The 24,391-nt window shown below is 37.7% G+C and overlaps 1 protein-coding gene across 1 annotated transcript; it reads right to left on the minus strand.

Annotated features, from left to right (window-relative positions):
* Positions 1-14,202: 14,202 nt before the first annotated feature.
* LOC120084904 (RNA-binding (RRM/RBD/RNP motifs) family protein) lies at positions 14,203-23,527 on the minus strand. The gene is made up of 12 exons (XM_039040717.2): positions 23,243-23,527; positions 21,579-21,640; positions 21,099-21,201; positions 20,896-20,972; positions 20,748-20,809; positions 20,560-20,647; positions 19,416-19,491; positions 19,297-19,327; positions 19,034-19,153; positions 18,708-18,793; positions 18,303-18,479; positions 14,203-14,925 (listed from the first exon to the last, which is right to left on the minus strand). The coding sequence occupies exons 1-12, from the start codon at positions 23,339-23,341 to the stop codon at positions 14,641-14,643; spliced, it is 1,266 nt and encodes a 421-aa protein (XP_038896645.1). The 5' UTR covers positions 23,342-23,527; the 3' UTR covers positions 14,203-14,640.
* Positions 23,528-24,391: the final 864 nt, after the last annotated feature.

Raw genomic sequence — 24,391 nt, forward strand, 5'->3', positions numbered from 1 at the left:
CTTGTAGATCCATTTACAACCTATAGGTTTAACCCTATCAGGTTGATCTACAAGATCCCAAACTGAGTTGAAGTACATAGACTCCATCTCGAGATCCATGGCTCTGACCCATTCATCTCTGTCAACATCCCCCATTTCTTTCTTGTAAGGCAACAGATCCTCAACCTCGCCATCAGCTACCATATCCAGGATTTCAGTTAAACCTATATAGCGAATAGGTGGGTTCGCAACTCTCCCATTACGTTGAGGTTTCCTCAACACTTAAGGTGGATTTGACCTACTATATGAACCCAATCAACAACTCTTGTTGAGGTAGTAGGCTCTTCAACAACTCTTAGTGAAGTTTCAATAGTTTCTTTGGAAAGCTCATTCAACACGATTTTGCTTGTAGGACTGTGCTCCCTTATATGATCCTCCTCAAGAAAAGTAGTATTTTTCAATACAAATACTTTGTTTTTCTTAAGATCATAAAAATAACCCCCTAGTGTCCTTTTGGGGTAGCTTGCAAATAGGAAAAGCCTCGATCGTGGTTCCAGTTTCTTAGGGTTAGCCTCAAGCACATGTGCTGGGCAACCCTAGATGGGAAATGACGTAAACTAGCTTTACGACCATTCCACAACTCCAAAGGTGTTCTGGCAACACTCTTGGAGGGAAAGCAGTTCAAGATATAAACTGTAGTCTCTACTACAAAACCCCAGAACGAGTCAGGTAAGGAAGCGTAACTCATCATCGACCGAACCATGTCCAACAGGGTTCGATTTCTCCTCTCCGATACACCATTCTGTTGAGGTGTACCAGGTGCTAAGATTTGGGAAATATTCCATGTTCTATCATATAGTTCTGGAACTCATAATCCAAAAACTCTCCACCTCGATCAGATTGAAGCGTTTTAATCATTTTACTTTATGCGTTTCCAACTTCAACCTTGAACTCTTTGTACTTTTCAAAGGATTTAGAATTATGCTGCATTAATAAATTTTCCTTTGTCAACCCTCACTAGTAGCCTACCTCGTGGAGCAGTAGGTTGTGGGTTAGCAGGCACCTTCCCATTACGACCCTTCTTCTTCTTCCACTTGTTGGTGTCGTAAGAAGAAGGTGCAGACTTAGTTCCTAAGGTTGAACCTTTATGGAACTTTCTGGATGATGAAGCAAAATTTGCCTCACCAACCTTCTTCTCCTTGTTTTTCAGCAAAGATTGGAAAGTTTGCAACTCATTTAGTAGAGTTGTAAGATTGTATTCAACCCTATTCAAAACAGCGTTGCTAACGAAATGAAGGAAGCTTTCTGGTAACGACTCCTAAATAATGCTAACCTAGTTGGCCTCATCAATGCTCGATCTGTTCATCTCCGCTATGTTGAAGTGGACCATCATGTTCAGAACATGCTCACGAACAGATGTTCCTCCTTTATTTTGGAGTTGAAGATGAAATTAAGAGTGTCGTGCCTGAGTTGTGCGGACGGTTGTGTGAACATTCCCATCAAGGACTCCATGATCTTACGTGCAGTGATCATGGGCTCATGTTACTTGGCCAAAACATCGTTAAGACTGGCCAAGGTGTACGTTCGGGCCTTTTCGTTCGTCCATGTCCAACGTTCGTGTGCCTCTTGAACATTTCGAGCAGCGTTGGGAGGTGGAATAGAAGGGTAATCCTCTATAAGGACGAACCATAAATCATTGATGATAAGGATCGTGTTAATTGTATTCTTCCAACTAGCCTTTCTCGCTAGTTAGTTTATCAGCATCTAAAAGCGATAATGTAATGGTTGCCATAATTAAAAGTTGCTATAAAAATAACAAACTTAATAAGTCTACTTGCATTAAACCACTTCTAACACCAATTAAGTTATCAAAATAGTTCTATTGTACCCTAAGTGACATCTATTTTGCAATGATGTTCTTGTGAGGCAGGACAAAAGTCACCATAGGGTGATCAAGTACCCCTTCACTGGAATGAGACAATCTCAACCATTAGACAGAAACAACTCCTTGTAACTGAATCTAATATTCACCATTGTTCGATCCAGAATTTGTTAACATCCTTAACAACTCTGTGTAAATGTAACCACTCATTTTAGGCCCTAGACTGACTCTACTACGTATTCTGCCTTCATAGTGGAGTCGACGATACACCCTTCCTTAGTGCTTCGCCACACTACAACTCTTCTATTAAGAGTAAAGACTGACCCTGAAGTGGACTTGCAGGAGTCCCTATCAGTCTGAAAGTCAGAATCTGTGTATCTAGTGAGAATCCAATCCCTAGATCCATACACGAGCATGTAGTCCCTCGTTCTTTGAAGATACTTGAGGATGTTCTTCATTACAATCTAGTGACCCTGGCCTGGGTTAGACTGATACCTACTGACTATGCCCACAGCGTAGCAGATGTCTGGTCGAGTACAGAGCATCGCGTACATCAAACTGCCAACAGCAGACGCATATGGGACCCGTCTCATCTTCTCAACCTGTTGAGGCATCTTAGGACACATGTCCTTAAACAAAGTGACTCCATGCCTGAATGGTAGTAGGCCCCTCTTGGAGTCCTACATAGAGTACTTGAGCAACATCTTGTCAATGTACGATGCCTAAGACAGTGCTAGCATTTTATTCTTACGATCCCGAAAGATCTGTATACCCAGAACAAACTTAGCTTCTCCCAAATCTTTCATTTGGAATTAGGTTGCTAGCTAGTTCTTAACTGCAGTCAGTAGACCTACATCATTCCCAATGAGTAGTATATTGTCTACATACAACACTAAGAATACTACTAAAGCATTGATGACCTTCTTGTAGACATAAGATTCATCAACGTTCTGGTGAAAACCATACAACTTGATCGCAGTAACAAACCGTATATTCCAAGATCGAGATGCCTGTTTCAGCCCATAAATGGACCGATTCGGCTTGCGAACTGTTGCTCTTGACCTTGGGCTATGAATCACTCGGGTTGCACCATATAAATGGTCTCCTTAAGATTGTCATTCAAAAAGGTCGTCTTTATGTCCATTTGCCAGATCTCATAATTATAATAAGTTGCAATGGAATGGAGAATGTAGATCGACTTTAACTTGGCAATAGGCGAGAAAGTCTTCTCATAGTCGACTCCCTCTACCTGGGTATAACCCTTTGCCACAAGTTGAGCCTTGAAGGTTTACACCTTCCCATCAGCACCCCGTTTGTGCTTGTAGATTCTTTACAACCTATAGGTCTTACCCCATCAGGCTAATCTACAAGATCCTATAATGAGTTGAAGTATATCAACTCCATCTCGAGATCCATGGTCTTGACCCATTCATCCTGGTCTACATCCTCTATTGCCTTCTGAAAAGACAACGGATCCTCAACATCGCCATCTGCTACCATAGCTAGGATTTTCGTGAAACCTAGATAACAAACGGGCGAGGTTGCAACCCTCCCACTGCGTCGAGGTTCCTTCAACTCTTGAGGTGGAACCGACCTGTTAGATGAACTACCATCAAACAACTCTTGCTGATGAAACAAACCCTTCAACAACTCTTGTTAAAGTTTCAGTAGTTTCATTGGAAAGCTCATGCAACACGACTTTACTTCGTGGACTGTGCTCCCTAATATGATCCTTCTCCAGGAAAGTAGCGTTATTGGAAACAAACACCCTATTTTCCGATGGATCATAAAAATAACCCCCTCATGTACCTTTGGGGTAGCCTATAAAGAAGCATAACCTTGACCGTGGTTCCAACTTCTTGGGATTTGCCTAAAGCACATGGGCAGGGCAACCCCAAATGCGAAAGTGACGTAAACTAGCTTTATGCCCGTTCCACAACTCCAGAGGTATTCTCACAACACTCTTGAAGGGAACACAGTTGAGTATGTATACCATAGTATACTCTACGAAACCCCAAAACGAGTCCGGTAACGAAGCTAACTCATCATCAAACGAACCATGTCCAACAAGGTTCTATTTCTCCTCTCCACTACACCATTTTGCTGAGGTGTACCCGGCGCTGAGAGTTGGGAAATGATTCCATGTTCTATCAAATAGTTCTGGAATTGCGAGTTCAAAAACTCTCCACCTCGATCCAATCGAAGTGTTTTAATTCGTCTATCCAATGCGTTTTCAACTTCAGCTTTGAACTCTTTGAACTTTTCAATGGATTCAGACTTCTATTGCATAAGATAAACATACCTATACCTAGAGTAATCGTCAGTAAAATTGATAAAATACTCATAGCTACCTCGAGCTCGCACATTCATAGGACCACAAAGATCATAATGTACTAACTCAAGAGGCTCTTTGGCTCGATAACCTTTTCCAATAAAAGGTCGTTTAGTCATCTTACCCTCAAGGCAAGATTCGCACACCGGTAAAGAATTTTCTTCTAACTCACTTAGAAGTCCATTCTTCACCAATCTCTCAATCCTATTGAGATTGATGTGCCCTAAATGAAGGTGCCAAAGTTGGGCATTTTCTTTTGGAGAAATTCATCGACGTTTAGTTTGAGTTACAACATTTTTAAACAATCTGTGTTATGGAGGGAATTAATAGCTAACGGTCTTAGCACATATAAGTTATTTTCCAGATACACTGTACAAATATTAACACCATCTATATGAATAAATGCTTTATCCACATTAAATGAAATAGTGTATTTACATTGTAGTAAGCACTTTACAGAAATAAGGTTCCTCTAAGTTCAGGAACAATATATACATCATTCAAAATTAGAAACCTATTCTATAAAGATAACTAGATCCCTCCCACTGCCATAGCTGAGACAACATGTCTGATGCCTACTAGCATCGTCATTTCACCAGCCTCCAGCTGTCGCCAGGATCTAATCCCCTGAAAAGAAGAACAAACGTGATTTGTGGTGCCCGAATCAATTATCCTGGCAGAATCATCATTTTCCACTAAACAAGTTTCAAGTACAAGTAAATCATATTTACCTTTATCAGCCTTGGCCTTAGCCTTGGCGGCCTTCCTTTCCTTCAGCCAGCAAGGATAGTTCCCCTTTCAGTGTCCATCTTGGTTGTAGTGGAAACATTTTCCTTTTTCAACAGGCGGCGAACGCCTTCTTAGGGCGACAGGTGGCGGGTTAGCAAGCGTCTTCCCTTTTCCCTTACCACCCTTCTTCTTCTTCCCCTTGCAAAGTTAGAAGTAGAAGGTGCAGACTTCGTTCCTGAGGTCGAACCTGTATGGAACATCCTGAAAGATGAAGCAACATTTACTTCAGCTTTCTTCCTCTCCTTACTATTCAGTAAAGATTGGTAGGTCTGCAACTCGTTAAGGGGAATTGTAAGGTTGTATTTCACTTTGTTAAGAATCATATTACTAACAAAGTGCAGGAAGCTCTCCGGCAAAGAATGTAGGATTATGCTAACCTGGTTGCCCTCATCGATGGTAGACCCATTCAACTCTGCCACGTTGAAGTGGACCATCATGTTAAGCACATGTTCAAGAACAAAGGTGCCTTCTTCCATTTTGGAGTTGAATATATACTTAAGAGCCTCATGTTGGTGCTTTTCATCTGGTTGTCCAAACATTTCCCGCAGGGACTCCATGATCTGATGCGCTGAGACCATGGGCTCATGCTTCTTGACCAAGACTTCATTAAGACTTACAAAGATATAGGCTCGACTTTCTCATTCGCCCGTGTCCGTCGCTCATATACCTTCTGAACATTTCGATGGCCATTTGGAGTTGGAATAGAAGGACAGATCTGAAGGAAATCGAACTCAAGATTTCCATGAGCAGTGGAAAAACGATTATTCCAAATCACAGTCATAAATGAACATTACATTTACAGTCGAATAGAACAAGCAGAAATACAATTAATACAGAAATTACAAAATGAATAACTACGAATGCACAAAGGGAAAACTCTACGAACATTTGAAGATGCATCTCCATGCTCCTTTGCGCATGATCGCTCAAACAACAGCAACCTCGAACGCTCGATCTACACGACCGCAACACAGCACGAACACTTCGTGGTCGTCCTCAACGATCACCTCGGCCACGAACTCCCCAGCAATAGCACGAACGGCCTCCACAACACCTCAACAGTGTCGAGTTAAGTATGACACCACTAATAAGGCTTCCTTGGTATTCTTGGTGTGAAAATCCAGAGGGTGGGCTCTGTACGGACTTGGAATAAGGCAGATGAAGGAGGAAACACCGATCGTGTACATGACTGGGCAAGTGGGAGATGGCGGAGACCTATCGTATAGGTTGATGCCCAATCGTCTAGCAAAAGCTATGCGATCGTTTTGCTCATTGTTTAGCTCAGTTTATCGCCTACAAACACTACACGATCGTTTACTTTGGGCAAGGGATCGTCTAGCAAAAGCTATGCAATCGTTTAGTAAATATTGTACGATCGTTTAGCTTGTCCAAACTGTCGTTTAGTAAATCTATATTTATTTAACAACTCCGTGAGATTCTTTTTGCCGAGAGAAATCTCAAAAAACTTTTTATGAAAAATTTTCAACAGATACTAAAATTAGGAAAACCATTTTCCTTTTATCTCACAGTTATCATGAATCTCATAACCACCCACTCAATTGATTATTAAAAAAAAGAATTAATTATTCAATAATTAATATTATTATAAACATAAATGATAACCAACTTATCATACTATATTTATAACCTATAGTTTTAATATTTCATCTCATGAAACATATAAACCATAGTTCTTTTTCTATTCCATGGTACTTAATGTAAATCTCATTTACATCAATCCTCCACTAGATGTATCTCATACATTATACCGATTATATCATATATAATCAAAATACCTCTTGTTAATTTGAACATTTCAAATCAACACCAAGAATTGATTCTCAATTGAATCCATTGAGCTACCTAGGAGACCTTATGGACCTGTAGCTCGATGCTCCAATGGTACATGAATAACAGACTAAACTCTTTAGTCAATGGATCCACCATCTATTAATTGTCAGGCACTCCACTAAAGACCGACAGCTGAACTCTCCCTACCATAGATATATTATGTGTCCATCTTAACCAATTAGTAGTGCAACAACCTTTCACAGATCGCTCGTAAATACAGCTTGGCCAATAACCGTTATGTTTCTGTAGTTACACCTAACTCCTTAAGTACCACCAATCTCTCTAATGAACATAAGTCATAGTTCTACTATGACTGAGTCTTCTCTTCCAAAGAGAAGCTGTGGCCACTATGTTTAAGTCCCGGAATCAGCCCTTAAGGGAGTAATCTCTCTACCTGCTTCAGGAAAAGAGTGAATTCCATCTTGTGGATTGAGTTCCCAGCTCTAGATCAGATAAGTCCCCAAAAAGGTAAGCATGTTGAGTTGGCAATCTAGCCACTCTCACCCATTATAATCAAATGACCGCCCTCAAAGGCAGAAGTTCCCAAAACACTCAGGATTGAGGTCGTGTCACCTATGGTCGTTTAGGTGAGATGCAAGTCTTTAGTATCAATGGCGTTATATACAGAGTGTAATCATCTCGTGGTCCAGATCTTATAAAAACTCTTTGTATAGGACACCCCCGCTCGCACGTCTCCACATGAATGGTCAGGATCTACCATCTGTAGTAGTTTACAATACTTGCGAACCTCTACAAAGCGGCCCGTATTCATAGTGTCACCAGGATCAGGTATCCAACCTTAATCCTTATACTGCAGACCTATTTAGGTTATCACTTAAGGCATGATCCACTTTTATATCACATATACATGCTTAAGTTCACATAAGATAACCAAAGAGCTTTGTTTATTGGATATGAGTAAATGCTAGAATTAAATAACACTTATTTTATTCATTAAACAATGTGTATGTTTACAAAACAACGAGACTCCGGGAGAATTAGGACACCAATCCCAACAAGACCTTCGTTAGGGCAAACATGAGATCCTCGATGATTAGTATCGTCATGATCATGTGTTTCCATGTTGAAAAGTTATTGCCAGTTAATTTCTCGGTGCTAAGCAAAGCTAATGTGGCCATGGCCATTTTCAAAAGATTGTTGCTGAAAAACGAACAGAATTTTTATTGGATTTTGCTAAACCATATTTTAACCAATTAACTTTGCAAAACAGTTTCAAGTACCTAAGTGTAAGACTTCTATTTTGCAATGATGTCCCAGCGAGGCAGGACAAACGTCATCGGTGGGGTGATCAGATATCCCTTTGTTGGGATGAGACATTCTCAACCATTAGGAAAAACCAAATCTTTGAATTGAACCTAACAGCCACCATTTATTCGATCCAGAACTATTGACCTTTAACAATTCCGCGTAAGTGTGACCCCTAACTTTCGGTGCCAGAGTCTCGCCCTAATGAGCCCACCGTAGGAAGAAGCAGATTAGGACAAGAGACTAAGTTACCTTGTCCTCTTACAGGAGATCAAATAAAGAAACGTGCAAAACTATCATCCTATAGGGGAACACTCTCAGGGTGCCTCGAGGCGATGCGCAGAAACTTTATTCAATCCAACGAGGGAGACCGAGGGATTTGTTATCGCACTTTCCGCTCCCATTTACTATGAACACTCTCTCCATCCACCTTAATATTGACCTACCCAAACACCATCCTTTAGGGGGACACTCCCAAGGTGCCATGAGGTCGAGGGTAGATCTCACAGTGTGGACTATATAGGAGAAACGTGAAAAGTTTAAGTGAAGCATCATATGCCCTAAGTACCTCCCACTGAATGTTTTACCTAGGGGTTCATTAACCTAGAAAATCCGGCTACTGATTTTAGTCTAAGTCATCTTTTTAAGTCCATTCATAAACAACTTTTGTCTATGAATTATGAACAAGTTCAAGTAGTCACATTTAAATACTTTAATGGATTGTCCTAAACTTGCATGCATGCGTCAAATCTATCTAATTCATCTTTCCAAATAAATTCTCAGGTAGGGGTGTTACGTTTCCATCAACTTAAATACCCCAGCCTAGACAGAACCCACCTTAGTTAAAAGGTCCCTTATAGATAGATTTGCTACACTTTAACCTTTTATTAGTCAATTTAATCCTATTAAACTGATTAAAAGATTAAAGCCTAAGGGTTGCTAATCATATTAGAACCGTGATCTTAGATCTATGTTATCCAAGTTTTAAACATTTTAAAACCATGAATTAAACCTAAGTGAGCATGCATGTCTTTCTTATTGCTTTTAGTTCTAATTTCTCTTTAACCATTAAAAAGAAACAACTAAAACACATTGCGCATAACTAGGTGTTTATAACGCTTATAAAGAAACTATGTGTCATGCTTCATGCAATGTTCGGTCATTACTATACATAACTTTTATATATAAGCGTAATAACCAAGCAAACATGCTTTCCATACACCCTTATACTAGAACAATTATAATATAAATATGATGCATGTCAATGCTTTTTATGCATGCATAAATATAACTCTTCTATTATATGATGCATGACCATGCTCTTACATAATTAAATCATGCTTCTCTAAATTATAACATTTACAATAAAGAGATGATGCATGACCAATACATACCCTAAGGTAGGATTTACTATATGTGCATATCATATGACGTATAAATAACCATACACCTCATGTAATAAATCAAGGATTAATGGACCGGGATGAACCTTTACAAAATCGGAATGAAATAACTCTATCTATTACATTTTTCATCGAGCAAACCGGTTCACAGGCGGCGGGTCTTGAACTGCCAGGAGAACTCCATCGTTTAGTAAATGCCACAGGTAAACGATCACTTAGCGCACACTAGACAATAGCGCAAAAGCTAAATGATCGCTTAGACGACAACGAGGCTGCGAAGCTTGATCGTCTAGACGATCGTTTAACGTGGCGAAAGGTAAACGATTTACTGTGCAATACTCCGCAATCTTTTAGTCAGACGATGTCTAGTGCGCACGCGCATTAAATGACACCCGAGCATGCGATACTCAGTGATCACTTACCCCATCGTCTACATGACCCGATCAACCCTTGATCATCTTCTTCCTCGAAGAATAGCAACTCTTGCTCCGAACTTCTTCACGAACGACTCAAGACTCAAACTGACTTTGGATTACAGACTCGATAGCAATTAATTATGCCCAAAAATGCAGGGGTCTTTACAATTAACCGAAAATGCAAGAGAATTAATCAAACCAAAGTTATATCCCAGACAACTCCATTATTCCACACATCCACAAACAATTTAACAATTAAACAGAGAGCAGATATGCACCCACCGCAAATGTATATGCAAATTGTTGCATCAATGAAATTGGAATATCAAAACCTGACTCTGATACCAATTGAAGGAACTCTTAAACAAGAGTATCCATGAGTCGTTTTGGATCTTTCCTATTTCATTGTGACCGAATTACCATACACACATTCTAACAAACGATATGCATTGTAACACTAATTATCGGCATGCTTTAACAATTAAAATACAACAAATTGAGTGAGTTTATATACCAGTTGAAGACAATCTTCACTCGAACTCAATCCAGCGGAAGCGACTTCTCTACAGTTCTTATCACCGAACAATCAGTCGCCTAACAGCACCACGATCGTCTACACGAACGGCAGCACACGAACAAGTAACAACCGGGGATAACACCACCACTTGAAGCCTTTGGTATTCTTGGAGTGAGAATCCAAAGAGTGGACTTTGATGGAATTGGTAAAGGGAGGAGGAAAGGACGATCATGTAGAACGAACAAGCAAGTGGGAGATAGTAAGTGACTATCGTATAGTCGAGTGCTTGTCACTTAGAGAAAGGTACACGATCGTGTAGGTTTTACTAAGCGATTATCTAGTAAATAGTAAGCAGTCGTTTAGATCAGCTTGGCACGCTAAGCGATCATTTAGAAATCGCGTGCGATCGTTTAGTACGCGGGTGTGCAATCGTTTAGGCGATAGGCGCTATTGTATAGGTTCTCAACTAAGCGATCATGAAGTTTCCACACCGTGAGCGAATTTTTCGAACTTTTTACAAAATGAAAACAATGTTCATTTTATTCTTCAGTTACAATAACCGAAATCAATCTTCCCACTTACGCACGATTTAGAAGAAATTCCTGGCCAATTATCTCATAACCGCCTATTTAAATAAATAATGATTATAATCATATTATATTCTTAACATATAGTTTGATATCATATATCTACTATAGAAATTTCTCCTCTACTTGATATAAATCATATTTATATCTAATTTTCTCCAAAATAATGTATCTTATATATTTAGTCAATTATATCATATATAATTAACTAGTTCAATTATATCATATATAATCGAACTCCCTCTTGTCAATTTGAACATTTCAAACTGACCCAAAAACTGATTCTCGACTTTATCCAAGCTACCAAAGGGACCTTATGGACCTGTGGCTCCAAGCTCCAATGGTACGTGAATAGCTGACTAAACTCTTTAGCCACGAGATCCACCATCCGTTAACTGACAAGCATTCCACTAACCAATCATGAGTACGATGATCCTTCACATATGCTCGTAAGTACACCTAGGCCAATTTACCGTTTTGCGCCTGTAATTTATTTCACTCCTTTAGTACTACTGATTCCTCTAATGAACAATACAATATAGTCCAACTATGTGTGAACACCTCTCGGGCTAAGAGAAGGTGTGTGACGCCACATCGTTCAAGTCCTGGAACCAGCCCTTAAGGGAGTCATCTATCTACTTTCTCCTGCTTCGAGGAAGAAGTGAATTCTATCTTGTGTAGCTGAGTTCCCAGCTCCCAAATTCGACGAATCCCCAAAATGATAGGTTTAAGTCAGCGACCTGGCCACTCGCACCCATGAAAATCAAAGGATTGCCCTTAATGGCAGAAGTTCCCAACTCACTCAAGATTGAGGTCATGTTACCTATGGTCATCCTAGTGAAGTGAAGTCATTGTCACGAACGGTGTTATATAATGAGATGTTAACACTTCGTGATCAGGTCTTATACAAACTCTTTGTATAGGATGCCTCCGCTCGCATGTCCCCTACACGAATAATCAGGATTAGACCATCTATGACAGTCACAACACTTGTGACCATTCCACAAAGCGGACCGTATCCGTAGCTTTATTAGGATAAGGTTTCCCTCCTATATCCACATACTACAAACCATTTTGGTTATCACTTAAGACATGATCCACTTGTATGTCACCACATACATGCTTAAGTTACATACAGATAACTAGAGATTTTAGGTTTATTGGTTTGTGGTAAAGTAAATAAAACAAACAACTAAGCAAAATCAAGAAGTGAAGTAAAATATCATATATTATACATCACAAGCGTTCATACAAACTGTTTACAAACTACAAGACACGAGACTTTAAGGCATCAACCCCAACACTTTCGTTTCAGCAAAGTCCTCACCTTAATGTCTCGGCCTTCTCCAATGTTGATTGGGCATCAAACATTGATAATAGAAAATCGGTCATTTCTTACTGTGTGTTTGTTTGAGTCAATTTGGTTTCTTGGACTTCCAAGAAACAAACCATTGTTGCAAGGTCCAATACAGCTACTGAGTCTTGGCTCAAGCATCCTCTGAAATCATTTGGCTTCAACAACTATTGGATGAAATGGGTACGAGATCAAAGCAGAGACCAATCCTTTGGTGTGACAACCTCGGTGTCGGTGCCCTAGCTGCGAATCCATTGTTTCATTCTTGGACCAAACACATAGAAATCAATGTTCACTTTGTAAAGGATCGGGTAGTCAAAGGCAGCTTGGAGTTTTTCTATGTTCCTACAACAGATCAACTTGATGACTGTCACACAAAGCCTCTCTTCCATTCACAATTATATCTTCTTCACAACAAACTTGGTGAGGTTGAACCAACCCCAAGTTGGGGGAGGGATACCAAGCAAGCTGGAAGAAGTCAAAAATCAGATGTACCAACTCCTCACAAGGAATGCCACAACAGACCACAAACCCATATTTGAAAGAATGATCTAGTTATACAATTTGTTACAAAAGATTCTTATTCTCTCATTCTGTTATTGACCATATTTATTTTTTATTATTATTATTCTTTGTTTGTTATGCCCTAAAATTAGGACTCCTTGTATATTTAAGGGCCATGGCTGCATCTAAATAATATAGAAGAAAGCACCCTAAGAAAATCCCTCAATTCGAGCTGCATATCTTTGAGTGATTTCGTCAATACCAGAAATATGACAAAATTAAAAAAAAAAATTATGATAATATGAGAAGCACTTCCATGATAATATGAGTAATTGTGTGGTAAGCATGATCACATTAAAAAGTTATCTCCAACAAAATTAGTTCCATAATCTCATGATCTCTTTCTATCTCCATTGAGGTATTGCTACATTAATAGAGATTTAGATGATTTACTTTATTGTATTGATTATTCAAAAATCATAATTCTAAGGCGTATTTTGTGTATTTATGGTACATTGATCCTTTGCTGCAAATGAAGACAAATAGAGATCTCTCCCTTTTTCCCATATGATTTCGTGGCTGCATTTCCCTACTCGACTAAGTTTTTTTTTTTTTTTTTTCTTTTAATCATCATTGAGCGAGAAGCTATGGTGGATGTTGTTCATGGTAAAGGTAGAAGAAGCTGAAACAGACGAATTAACAAACAAAATTGAATGTGTCCTCCAATGACATCGATGATAGATTGGGGAACTAGAAAATGACAATTGCTGGCGGTAGCGAGAAGGTAGATGTAAGAGGTGATGATTTCATAAACAAGTTCAGGTAGTAGGTGAAGTTGCAGGGACTGAAATCATTTGGTTGTAGGTGACTCAAATGGTAAACATGGTGCCTATTTGCCCTGAAATAAATGGTAATCTAATTCTTCCATTAAGTATAAACAGAGAAGTAACCTAAAATGAACATTGTATAAAAATTTATGGACTAAGACGAACATTATAAAAGTTGAAGAGCCAAGATAGAACAAAGTTCAAAATTCAAGGGTCAAAAGAGTGTATAAACCTAATTATGGTCATAATATATATATATATATATATATATATATATATATTTAAAGCAAATCGAGTCCTTCCATTTAAGCGAACAGTAGTAACCAATTGAACTGTGCAACTTTCTTGATTAAATTGAGTCGTGTAAGTAATTCATTATTACATTGAAGGGTTATTTCAAGAAATTTGTTACTTAATAGTAATATCATCAAACTAAAATGGTCGATAATCTACTTCGAGGTTAAAAATTAAAAACAAAATATACACAATCAAATATAAGCACAAAAATCAGAAACGTCAATTAATAAGAGGCCAATCTTGGCAGTACACTCTGCTTTCTCTTCTAGCTCTTTTTGCACACTCTTTTATTGGGAGCAGAAGGCTGTGGTTGATTAATCAGTTAAATATGTTCTGTATTATGTTGTTTGTAACAAGATTTTCGTTCAAAAAGAAGACGAAATATCAAATTACTTTCTGATTGATCAACAAGCTTCCTCTAATGCCCATAGCCACTGCCCCTGGCCCCAATGACACTAAAAAAAGAAAATAGGTGTAACAAACATACTTTCCATTTGTAGGTGCAAAAGAATCTGATCACCAAAAAGAAGGAAAAACTCAGATATAGAAGACGCACTGAAGACTGATAAACTCAGAAAAAAGTCGGAGGATATAAATAGATTTCATCAAATAAAAGCAAAAGCTTAGCCATATTTACTACTGGTAGTACATAAGTTGCTGTGCTGCAACGTTCTGGAAGCCACCATCATATAAAGCTTGGCTAGCTGCAGCTGCACCCATTCCCATTGGTGCCTGTTTCATAGGATGATGCCCTTGAGGGTGCATAAGTGCTGCATGGACACCACCCATCTTGCTTATTGCTAGTTGCCGCTCATAAGCCAAAAGGTCAGTTGCTGAAAGGCCAGGAGTGGAAGCAACTGCAGGTAGTGGGAGTGGATTGGATGCTGTTCCTGGTGGTGTGGGTTTGCTACCCCAAGAGCACTGCAATAAGAATCAAAAACCAACTGGGTTATTTCCTAAATGAACTCACAAGTTCCTAGCCTCTTTACCAATCCTCATGTTTCTTTTCTATTTCGAATCTGAAGTACCAAACAGCAAAAATGTTTTCAGATATTATTAAAAATGGGGAGTAGATAACAAGGAGATATCCCAGTAGTAACTAGTAAGCCTGGAAAGAAACAGAGTTTCAAGATGTGTGAAAAAGACAAAAGAGAGAACGAAAGCTCCAGCCCAGCTAAGGGAGGTTTAAAAAATTCCTACAATTAGAGAAAATTTCATAGATAAACAAAACATTTCAGAGAATAGCGTACACTCCAGTAGTTCAAATAATTCTAGCTGACCACGGAGATGGAGCCCTCGTAGCAGTTGGAGAACAAAACTACAAGTGGTCTTTGGGAAGCACCAACTTAAGAACCTTTAGTCTGACAATTCAAGTGAAATTAGGCCACCAATCTGCAGGGTTTAGGCAATATTTGGCCAAAAATATTTTCTCCAAAGAGCTACCTTTTCTACAGAAAATTGCCATCTTGGTTAGAAATATCTGGGTATTTTGGACAAAATCTCCAAAACCTATTCAACATGGGAGGATGGGGCAAGAGGCATTTTTCCAGTTATGGGAGCTTATGATGGGATTGTCCCCATCCCAGAAGCTCTGAAGAAATTTCCCAACAGTGGAGATGACTTTTCTCGGCACCTTGGAGAGGAATGTGGAGTAAAATGGGAGGTTTTAGAAGGGAGAATAAGGGTGTACCTACCACCAACCTATATCAATGGTTGGTCTCCAAAAGGTAATGTATTCGAGGCCCATTTGATGCCTTATTCCCAAAAGAATTGGAAGCCTAGAGTGTGAGAGGCAACAAACCAAAAAGAGTTGGAATCCACCATCTCCGTCCTTGAGACTCATGATACTTTGCCTCCTGACGATTTCCTCACTGCAAGTTGTCTCTTCAACTGAGTTTTAAGGAATTTCTTTTTAAGAAGGATTAATTTCATTGATTGATAAATCGGGAGAGTAAAACTCCACTCACCTATGGGTGAATTACAACAAAGCTCTCCAATTTGAAATCAAATAAGATAAGTTATTGTGAACAAAAGATTGATTAGTTTTACACTAAAAGAAAGCAGTAGTAAGAACCATGTCATATCTATAAAAAGATCAAAAGATGAGGCAGTATCTTTGGAAAGGCGACCATTTCATTCACCCCATAGATGCTAGAAAAATGCCCGAATGAGAGCCAACCATAACACCGTTCAAGAATCACAAAAAGATGACCCACCAAAACATAAGCAAGTAGATCAAAACCGTTGTTAGGGAACAACAAAAACTGACCAAGAACTTCTGAAACAATGAGCCAAAAAACGAGCTCCAAATGGGTAATGTATAAAAGGTAGCCAGAAAACTCAATGCTAGCTTTACACATAATGCACCAAGAAGGGGACAAGTGCATATAAGGCATTCGTTTTTGCAACCTATCTACAGTGTTAATGGCTCCAATACTAAGTTCCTAATGAAAATTTTTAATTTCCATTGGATAGGGATCCTTCTAAATCATCGTATAAAGAACTTTCAAAAGAGGATCTGCAATTCCCACCAGATCCTCCATAAGCAATTTAACAGAATAATGCGAGGAGCAAAATACCAAGTCAAAGAATCAAGGAATGAGTTCTGAGCTTTAAGGGATATTCTGAGTTTGTTGAGAAAAGTGTAAAGGGGAAGAGTTCTTGAGAGGCTATGGCACTGATTTTGCTGAGAAGAAGTTCTCTTTTGAACATTCCCAAAGGTGAAGTATTTTCTAAGATGGTCCTTGTGAAGCTTCAACCTCATCATAAAGAAGTGCCCGGACTAATAAGAATCTGGGAGAGATTTCCACATTTGATCTACGTGGGGAAGAAAATCCTCGTGATTCAACCATAAATTTTCAAACTTTAGAGAATGGGTAATGGGATGAAGTTATTCATTCTAACAAAGAAATATGGAGGGCAGGGGTTGTTTAGGGATGAAAAAAGACTATGAAGGGGAGCAAGGTAGCTGAGAAAGAGCTTTAGACAGGAGGCCAAACCATGAATTGACCCTCCAGCCAGGACAATCAACCAATGGGTGAGGCAGAAGAATCGTTCTTTACAATCTCAGTGACAGAGCCCCCTTTTTGGGTAGATGTTTTCTCAACCCACAGAACATGGGAATCAGAATGGAACTCTCTACACAAATTCTGTTTTTTGGGGGGGGGAAGAAGAACAGTTACTAATACAAGACGGAGAGTGCAGTCCAGTGAATGAAGACATTCAGTATGTTATCTTCACTCAGTTCAGAGAACTTGGCGTTGCCACCTTATAGGGCTTTATAAACTTCAATGAATAATGAGAGATTGAAGAGAAAGGTCGCAGAGAAGACCAGAGGGATGGGGACCAGGGGGGTCCATCAAGAGCCGATGGGGGAAGGATGGTCACCATTAGTACAATTATTCACCAGATAATTTCTGACGGGAATTTCCAGGGGATCATAGAAGATTGTAGATATATTAACAACTTGGAAATTCGAAAGTTGTAATTGAAAATGAGAGAAAATTTGAAGTTTGCTCGACCCTTGATTAAACTTTGTTAACTTTTCTCCCTCAGTAGACGGCTATGCATTTTATGTATCTGAAAAATTGTAAACAGAAATGTGCACCTAAAACGGAGCCCAACTGTTTTATTTTCAGGTGGGCAATTACACCAGTTCAGACCCAAATCTATGGAATATGGACTGTCAGATCACCAGTGTTGTGGGCTCCTTCCGTTCAACGAAGACTAATATGATGATTACCATACAAAAACTTCACTGTCAACTAATATGATGACTAATATGGAAAAGTGGCATGCGGTCCATATTTTATTAGTCTTCCCGATGGACACAATTTGTGGAATAAATTGTATGTAACTCTTCATAAGTTGTGTTTCTTCAAGAATGATTGCATTGTTTCATAAATAACCAAATTGAAGAAAGGACACAACTATTCGAGTGGCCACGAATTAGTCTAGTTCTTCAATTTGATTTCTCAACGTTTTTCATAGAATCTTTCTTCCTTAAAAATTTTCTCCATTTCAAAATTTACTGAAGTTCAATATATCCACAAAGTTTAGTTTGATGATATTGTGGACGTGGTGCTACTTCTATAGGAAAAGTAATCTGTTATATTCTGAGAGACAATTACTATCTAAACTCAGACACTAGGGTGAGTAAATTTGTCTTGAGGAGACAATGTGAAATCGTTTTGCTCAGATATTTTCTTGTATATGAATGTTGTGGTTTTATGTGTTTTGTTTATCCAGTAACAATTAGCTGTAAGAGAGTAGCTTCACCATATAAAGCAGAACCATACCTTTATTTGTCTACCACAAAGAAAAGACCGAGTATTTCCCATCTGAATAGCCAGAGCTGCCTCAGCATGAGTATTATACCTTACAAAACCAAATCCTTTATCCCGCTGAATTCGGACTTCCTCAATGACCCCAGCACCAAGAGAATGAAAATGGCGATGTAGATCAAGTTGAGTGACCTGCAGATAAGAAAATTATTGATTCCCAATGAGATAGCTAGGCCTATGCGAACTATGATATATAGGAGAATTTTATCGAACATCCTCCATACAAAATAGGATAACACCCCCAAACATCTTTTCCGCTATATATGAGGTCTTATAAAGAGTCATCCGTTCTAGTGCACATTCTAAGTGCATGTTAAAGAGAAAAATGGTTGGATCATGCAATAGTGAAAGTAGTTTTACCTCGGGAGCAAGATTGCCCACGTATACAGTAGTATATTGAAGGTTGTTCTCAGGAGCCTCATTATTTACAGACTCTTTACCATCTTCTGCACAATCACAGCGATGAATATAAGCTTTTCAGATCTTACTCTAATAACAAGGTCACAGAGAACCAAATTTCACACTTGCACAGAAACGGTTTCCTTCTGCTTGTAAGTCAAATAAATGAATCACATTTAATTTTAGGGTGTTAAAATAATAGCAAAAGTACGAGTCTCTGCAGTAACTGGAGAAATAAAAGAAGGCCATATGCATGATACGTGGTCCAGGATCTGTACAAAACTCACCAGATGATCCGTTTGATAGTTCTACCACACTTTTGGTATCTGAGCTCTGTTTATCTTCATTCACTCCAGCACCTTTGGCTGCCCAGTTACAACGAATCTGTCTACTCCCCAGCCACTTACCTGAGTGGAAAAAATATACAAGACCAATAAGTGGTCAGATTAATAAGTTGCAAGCATAAGTCCATCACAGTAACTAAATCCCAAAAGACATTACAAGGGTTGGCAGACAACCATTAATGAACAAGATAAGAACCAGAACATACCAGTTAAGTCATTTATTGCATTTTGAGCTTCCTGAAAGAAATGCATCAAAATGTTCATTCTTCAGAACAAAATTAAAGAACGAACAGTTAGCAGGGGCACTGAGAAATAAATTCAAAACCTGCTGGTTTCGGAAGGAAACAAATCCAAACCCTCTTGAGCGCCCAGTCTTCTGATCCCACATAACCCTTGCATCTCTGAAATTAGCAAAACAGTGGTAAAGATGCACTTGTCCATGAGACTTGATTGAAAACTCATTTTTTCAGTCTATCAATGAATCTTAAAAGGATGATATTTTCAATGGTACAAGAAAAAAGTTTGTCAGGAAGAGTGAGGCATTAGTTTGGAAGAGATAAAAGTTTCATTTTTGGGATTGATCAGACAGGTTATTTCAAGGATTGTTGGAAAGGAAACTGTCATCCTTTTGTTTTTTTAGATTTTCCTTCCAGCTTTGGGTTTGCTCGAGTCTCAACTTTATATTTGCAGTATATTTTCCAATTAGAAATTTTGAAATTATTGGCATTCTAGATTTCACAGGATTGGAAGGTCTTTGGTTCATCTCATCTAAAGCTTCACTGAAAGGGTTGGCCAGATAGAATCCACCATTTTTTATTTTTTTTTTGATATCAGTGAGTGTGTGGGCCAGCGCGCACACACCTCCAGTTATCTAACGAGATAACCCGCCTGATCCTACAATATTTGGGAATCAATAAAACTCGTAAGATATTAAATCCCAGGTAGGTAGCTACCATAGATTGAACCCATGACCCCTTAGTTCTTTATCAAGGAGATGTTACCTTATTTACCAATAGGCATAGAATCCATCATGTTCAAAAGGCTACTGAGCTCCTAAGAGGAAAGAAAGTTATGGTTTCTTGTTTGTCAGCTACCCAAGTCAGGATTGAAATCATTCGATTTTGTTGAGTTTAGGTGTTCTGTTATTGGATTTTATTGGGGAAACTGTTTTTCTACATACTCCAAGAGGAAGCTTAATTTGTAATCTTTCCAGTTTCCATAGTTCCCATAAAAATTTAAGTTTCCAAGATATATATACGTGTGCACGCAAGTGTGCATATATCTATATAACTTTTTTAAAAAAATTAATAATCTCAACAACTCTATGATAAAAAAAATAAATAAAAAAAAAAAAAAAACACACATACACACAATTAATCTTATTTTCTAATAGTTAGGGAGCCATTAAATGAATAGCTCAAGAAGGAAGATGAGAAATGATGTTTAACATTCAAAGAGAGTATGCTTACGAGCAACTGGAGTAAGCAGAAAAGCATGCAAACAACATAGCATCAGTGACTTCAGGGCTAAGATCGCCAACAAAAATGTTGAAATGACCTGCACAAAGAAACAAAATCTAATGATTATGGAATTTTGTTATGATTAAAAAAACCATCATAAAATCAGTAAATGGGATAATGATCATTTAAAGTCCAACCTGATGTGTCTTCCCTCTGGCTACTAGCATATGCCCAGTTAACTTTGATAGGCTGCCCAAACCTGCAACATACATAATATGTTCGAGATGATACTGCAAAATAAGAAGACTTAATAAAAATTTATACATATCTTCTCGTTCTACTCACAAATGCCTCCCATTGAGTGATAAAATAGCCAGGGCAGCTGATCTGCGATCAAAGTAGTGGACAAATCCATAGGATGACTACAAAAAGCAGAGGCAACACGGGTGTAGGTCAGTATGATAATGAGCTTAGAACATAATAAGCAATTTCCAACAAGTCCAATACTCGAGTTTGAAGAGGGATAATATGCACTGCAAAAGACAAACCTTCTCCTTTCTTACAAGCTTACAACCTTCAACGGGGCCAATACTACCAAAAACCTCTTGAAGAAGTGGTTCTGTTACTTGTATATGGATGTTTCCAACATATCTGAATTATTCAAAAGCAATTATGCAATAAATCAAATGGAAGTGACAAAGAAGGGTCAGAGATGCAACAACTGAAGATTATCAACAATTCAACAATATACCTCATAAATTTGGTTAAAGTGCACAAACTATACCTATCATCATTATTGAAATGATTCACGGAATAACGAGTATAGGATTTAATCGCAAACGAGAAACTAATGAAACTAATATTGTAAAAGAAATATTTTCAATGGCATACTAAAAAGAGAATGATAACACGGCTTTATAAGATCCCGCAAGAAATCAAACTAAAAGCAAAAAAATATAAATTAAATTACATTAAAATAGAATGAAAAGTATAATTAAAAAAATGCATGGTAATATCCAAATACTCACACACTGCGGCAAGTGCTTGCATCAAAACCAGGAGGTAGATTTCCACTAGGAATTGGCTCAATCTGCAAAAAGAAAGGGCAAAAGAAAAATGAGAAGAATGTCACGGCAGAAAACGACCTGGAACTGAAGGATTTCAAAATGGTTCCATGAGGTTTTCCTAACTAATCCTGAGAGGTTAAAAGATGCTACTTCTTGTACGCAAGAAAAATAACCTGATGTAAAGCAAATTGAATTGCATTTTTAAGTTTTAAGTTATAACTGTAAACATATATTTTTCACGAATTTTGGAAGGGTGAACAATAATAACTAACCGCTGTATTAGTTATGTTCTGTTTTTAGTTGTTATTTAATTGTTAAGCAGATTGTTACTTTTTCTTTTTAAATAGTCTTGTATTCTGAAGATTATTTTAATGAGAAGAACCCTCTCTAGCCTACGAGAGATTATACAAACAATCCAAACTAGTCCAAGTAAATGCACTTTCAATTTTCAAACCATTCGTTTAAATAGTTGAAAAGTGTAAGCTTAGATAAACGAATTACTAAAATAAAATGGAAACAAGACAAACATTTATCTTATTCACTGAATAGGAAGTAGGTATAACATAATATTTAACAAAATAAGAACAAATTAAATTTATTTCATCCTTCTTTGTTTGATACCTCTATAACTTTTCATAGAATGTATTTGATGAGTTAACTACTGAAAATATAAGCTTTCTATTTGTAGAGAAGAAAGCTGTGAATGTTGAACCATCTAACCAAAATACGATAAAAAATTGAAACTATTGCCAGCTAATTAACTTGAATGGTTGTATGGCGAATTAAACCAAGGGTTCTATCCTGTTGTTGTTCTCTCAAGTTTCCAAAATTCCTTTCATGGTACTTTCCCGACTAGAAGGTGATTATACTGAGTCCTCGTATCCATGATAGAAAGGTTGGTATATAAAATAAAAATATCATATATATTGTTTAGAACACTGCACAGGGAAGCAGTTCAATCATCGTTCCTATGACGACTACTAATAACATTTCCTTTCTATATATCCTTGAGTATACAGGCCAACTTGTATGCACCCTAACTAATCTCACCGAACAACTCTCCTAACTCTACGAAAATTGGGTGCCTAGAAAATTCATGATAACTGCTAATAACATCATCAGAAATGAATCGTATCATAATTCAGATGTTATCTCAAACTTATAGCCAACTGGAAAAACCAATTTTATTAGAACTTAAACTATTATCAAACATCCAGACATCGATAAGTAATTAACAATTTGCCCAAATTAGGAAAACAAAATGAAAGAAGAATATAAGACTATAATAGCTTTGGCCCCTTCCATGGGAATTCATAGCTCCGCCCTGATGGATACGATACCGCACTTGGTAATGTGAAGTGAAAATGAAACTTGATGCAACATATCTTAAAAATGCAGGATCTCCTTCAATTTGTCAATAATTTAAGAGTCAAAACCCGAAACAAAAAAATGAGAAGCTAAAACTACCCACTAAGGCTCGAATCAAGCTAACCCTCTTCCGGTTGTTCTAACAAGAAGCAATCGAGCTCAAAATCAACAGGGAAAAGGGAAGAATCAAATGAAAGAACATAAATCGGTGGTAAAAACTAAAAGGAAGAAACGATAAATGGGAAGAAGCTTGGAACCTGGGGAGGAGCTAAGAGGCCAGGATGATAGAGAGATTGCTGCTGAAGAAGAGCTTGCTGCATCAAAGCTTGCTGTTGCTTCAGCCTCTGATGCTGCATTTTTCTTTTTTGTCGCTCGGATTTATGGTCTTAAATTGCAGTAATTTTCCGACAAAGCGATAGATTAGGGCACTGGTCTGGAACGAGGCTCGTGTCAACGACCTCGAAAAAATGGGAGAAGAGAGAGGCCTCTCGAGCAAGTTTTGAGTGGCTCCTAAAAAAGAGAAGTTTTATTGTGTATTTCTTGTTTCTGCTGTCAGTTTGAATCAGCCAATCATAGGCTGACACTCAACCTCCTTGAGCAATAAAGTCCACACAAGAATTGTTACCGTGAATTATTATTGTTATGATTATTACCATTTAGTAATCATTTCTATATTTTAGATGTGATATATAATAATTATGCTATTATTTTGGAAAAACCTTTTTTTTTTTTTTTTTTTGCAAAATTAATGAAAAAAATGTTCACCGAAATTTTCAAATATTATATTTTGTTTTAATGGACTAAATAACTTTAGAATAAAATTAATAAGGGTACGATTGGTGATTTTAAAGTAGTAGAAATTACTTTAAAAAATCTTTTTAATCCTTCAAAATTAATTTTAATGGGATAAAATTGATTGGATTTTATATCTTAAAACTCGTATTTTGTAAACTAAAAACATATTATATTTTCAATAAAGATGTTATTGACGTTTATTCAATAAAATTGTTGTTGAATATATAAATTGCATTTGTTAAGACTAAATCCAATAAACTTAAAGATTTATGGCTATAATATAAATACTCGAATTTTATGTGAAGATATAAAAGTGGATCAAGTTTAGGATACCTTATTCTGGTAACACCATCAGATGAGAACTACTCTATAGTTGTTATAATCGTTGTAAAGTGCTACAAACAAAGTGATCCTAATTCATTCATATAGAGACATGTGGAGTGGGGGTGTCCTATGCAATGAGTTTGTATAAGATCATACCATGAAATAAGTCACTCTTACTTGTTTACTTGTTTAAAGACTGACTATTTCAAAGCGATTACCTAGGTAACTTAACCTTAATCCTAAGCTAAATATGAACTCCTATTTATTCAGCATTATCCTTAGATTTG

The sequence above is a fragment of the Benincasa hispida genome, chromosome 1 (assembly GCF_027475165.1).
Source record: "Benincasa hispida cultivar pf3 chromosome 1, pf3_genome.v1.1, whole genome shotgun sequence".
Taxonomy (NCBI): domain Eukaryota; kingdom Viridiplantae; phylum Streptophyta; class Magnoliopsida; order Cucurbitales; family Cucurbitaceae; genus Benincasa; species Benincasa hispida.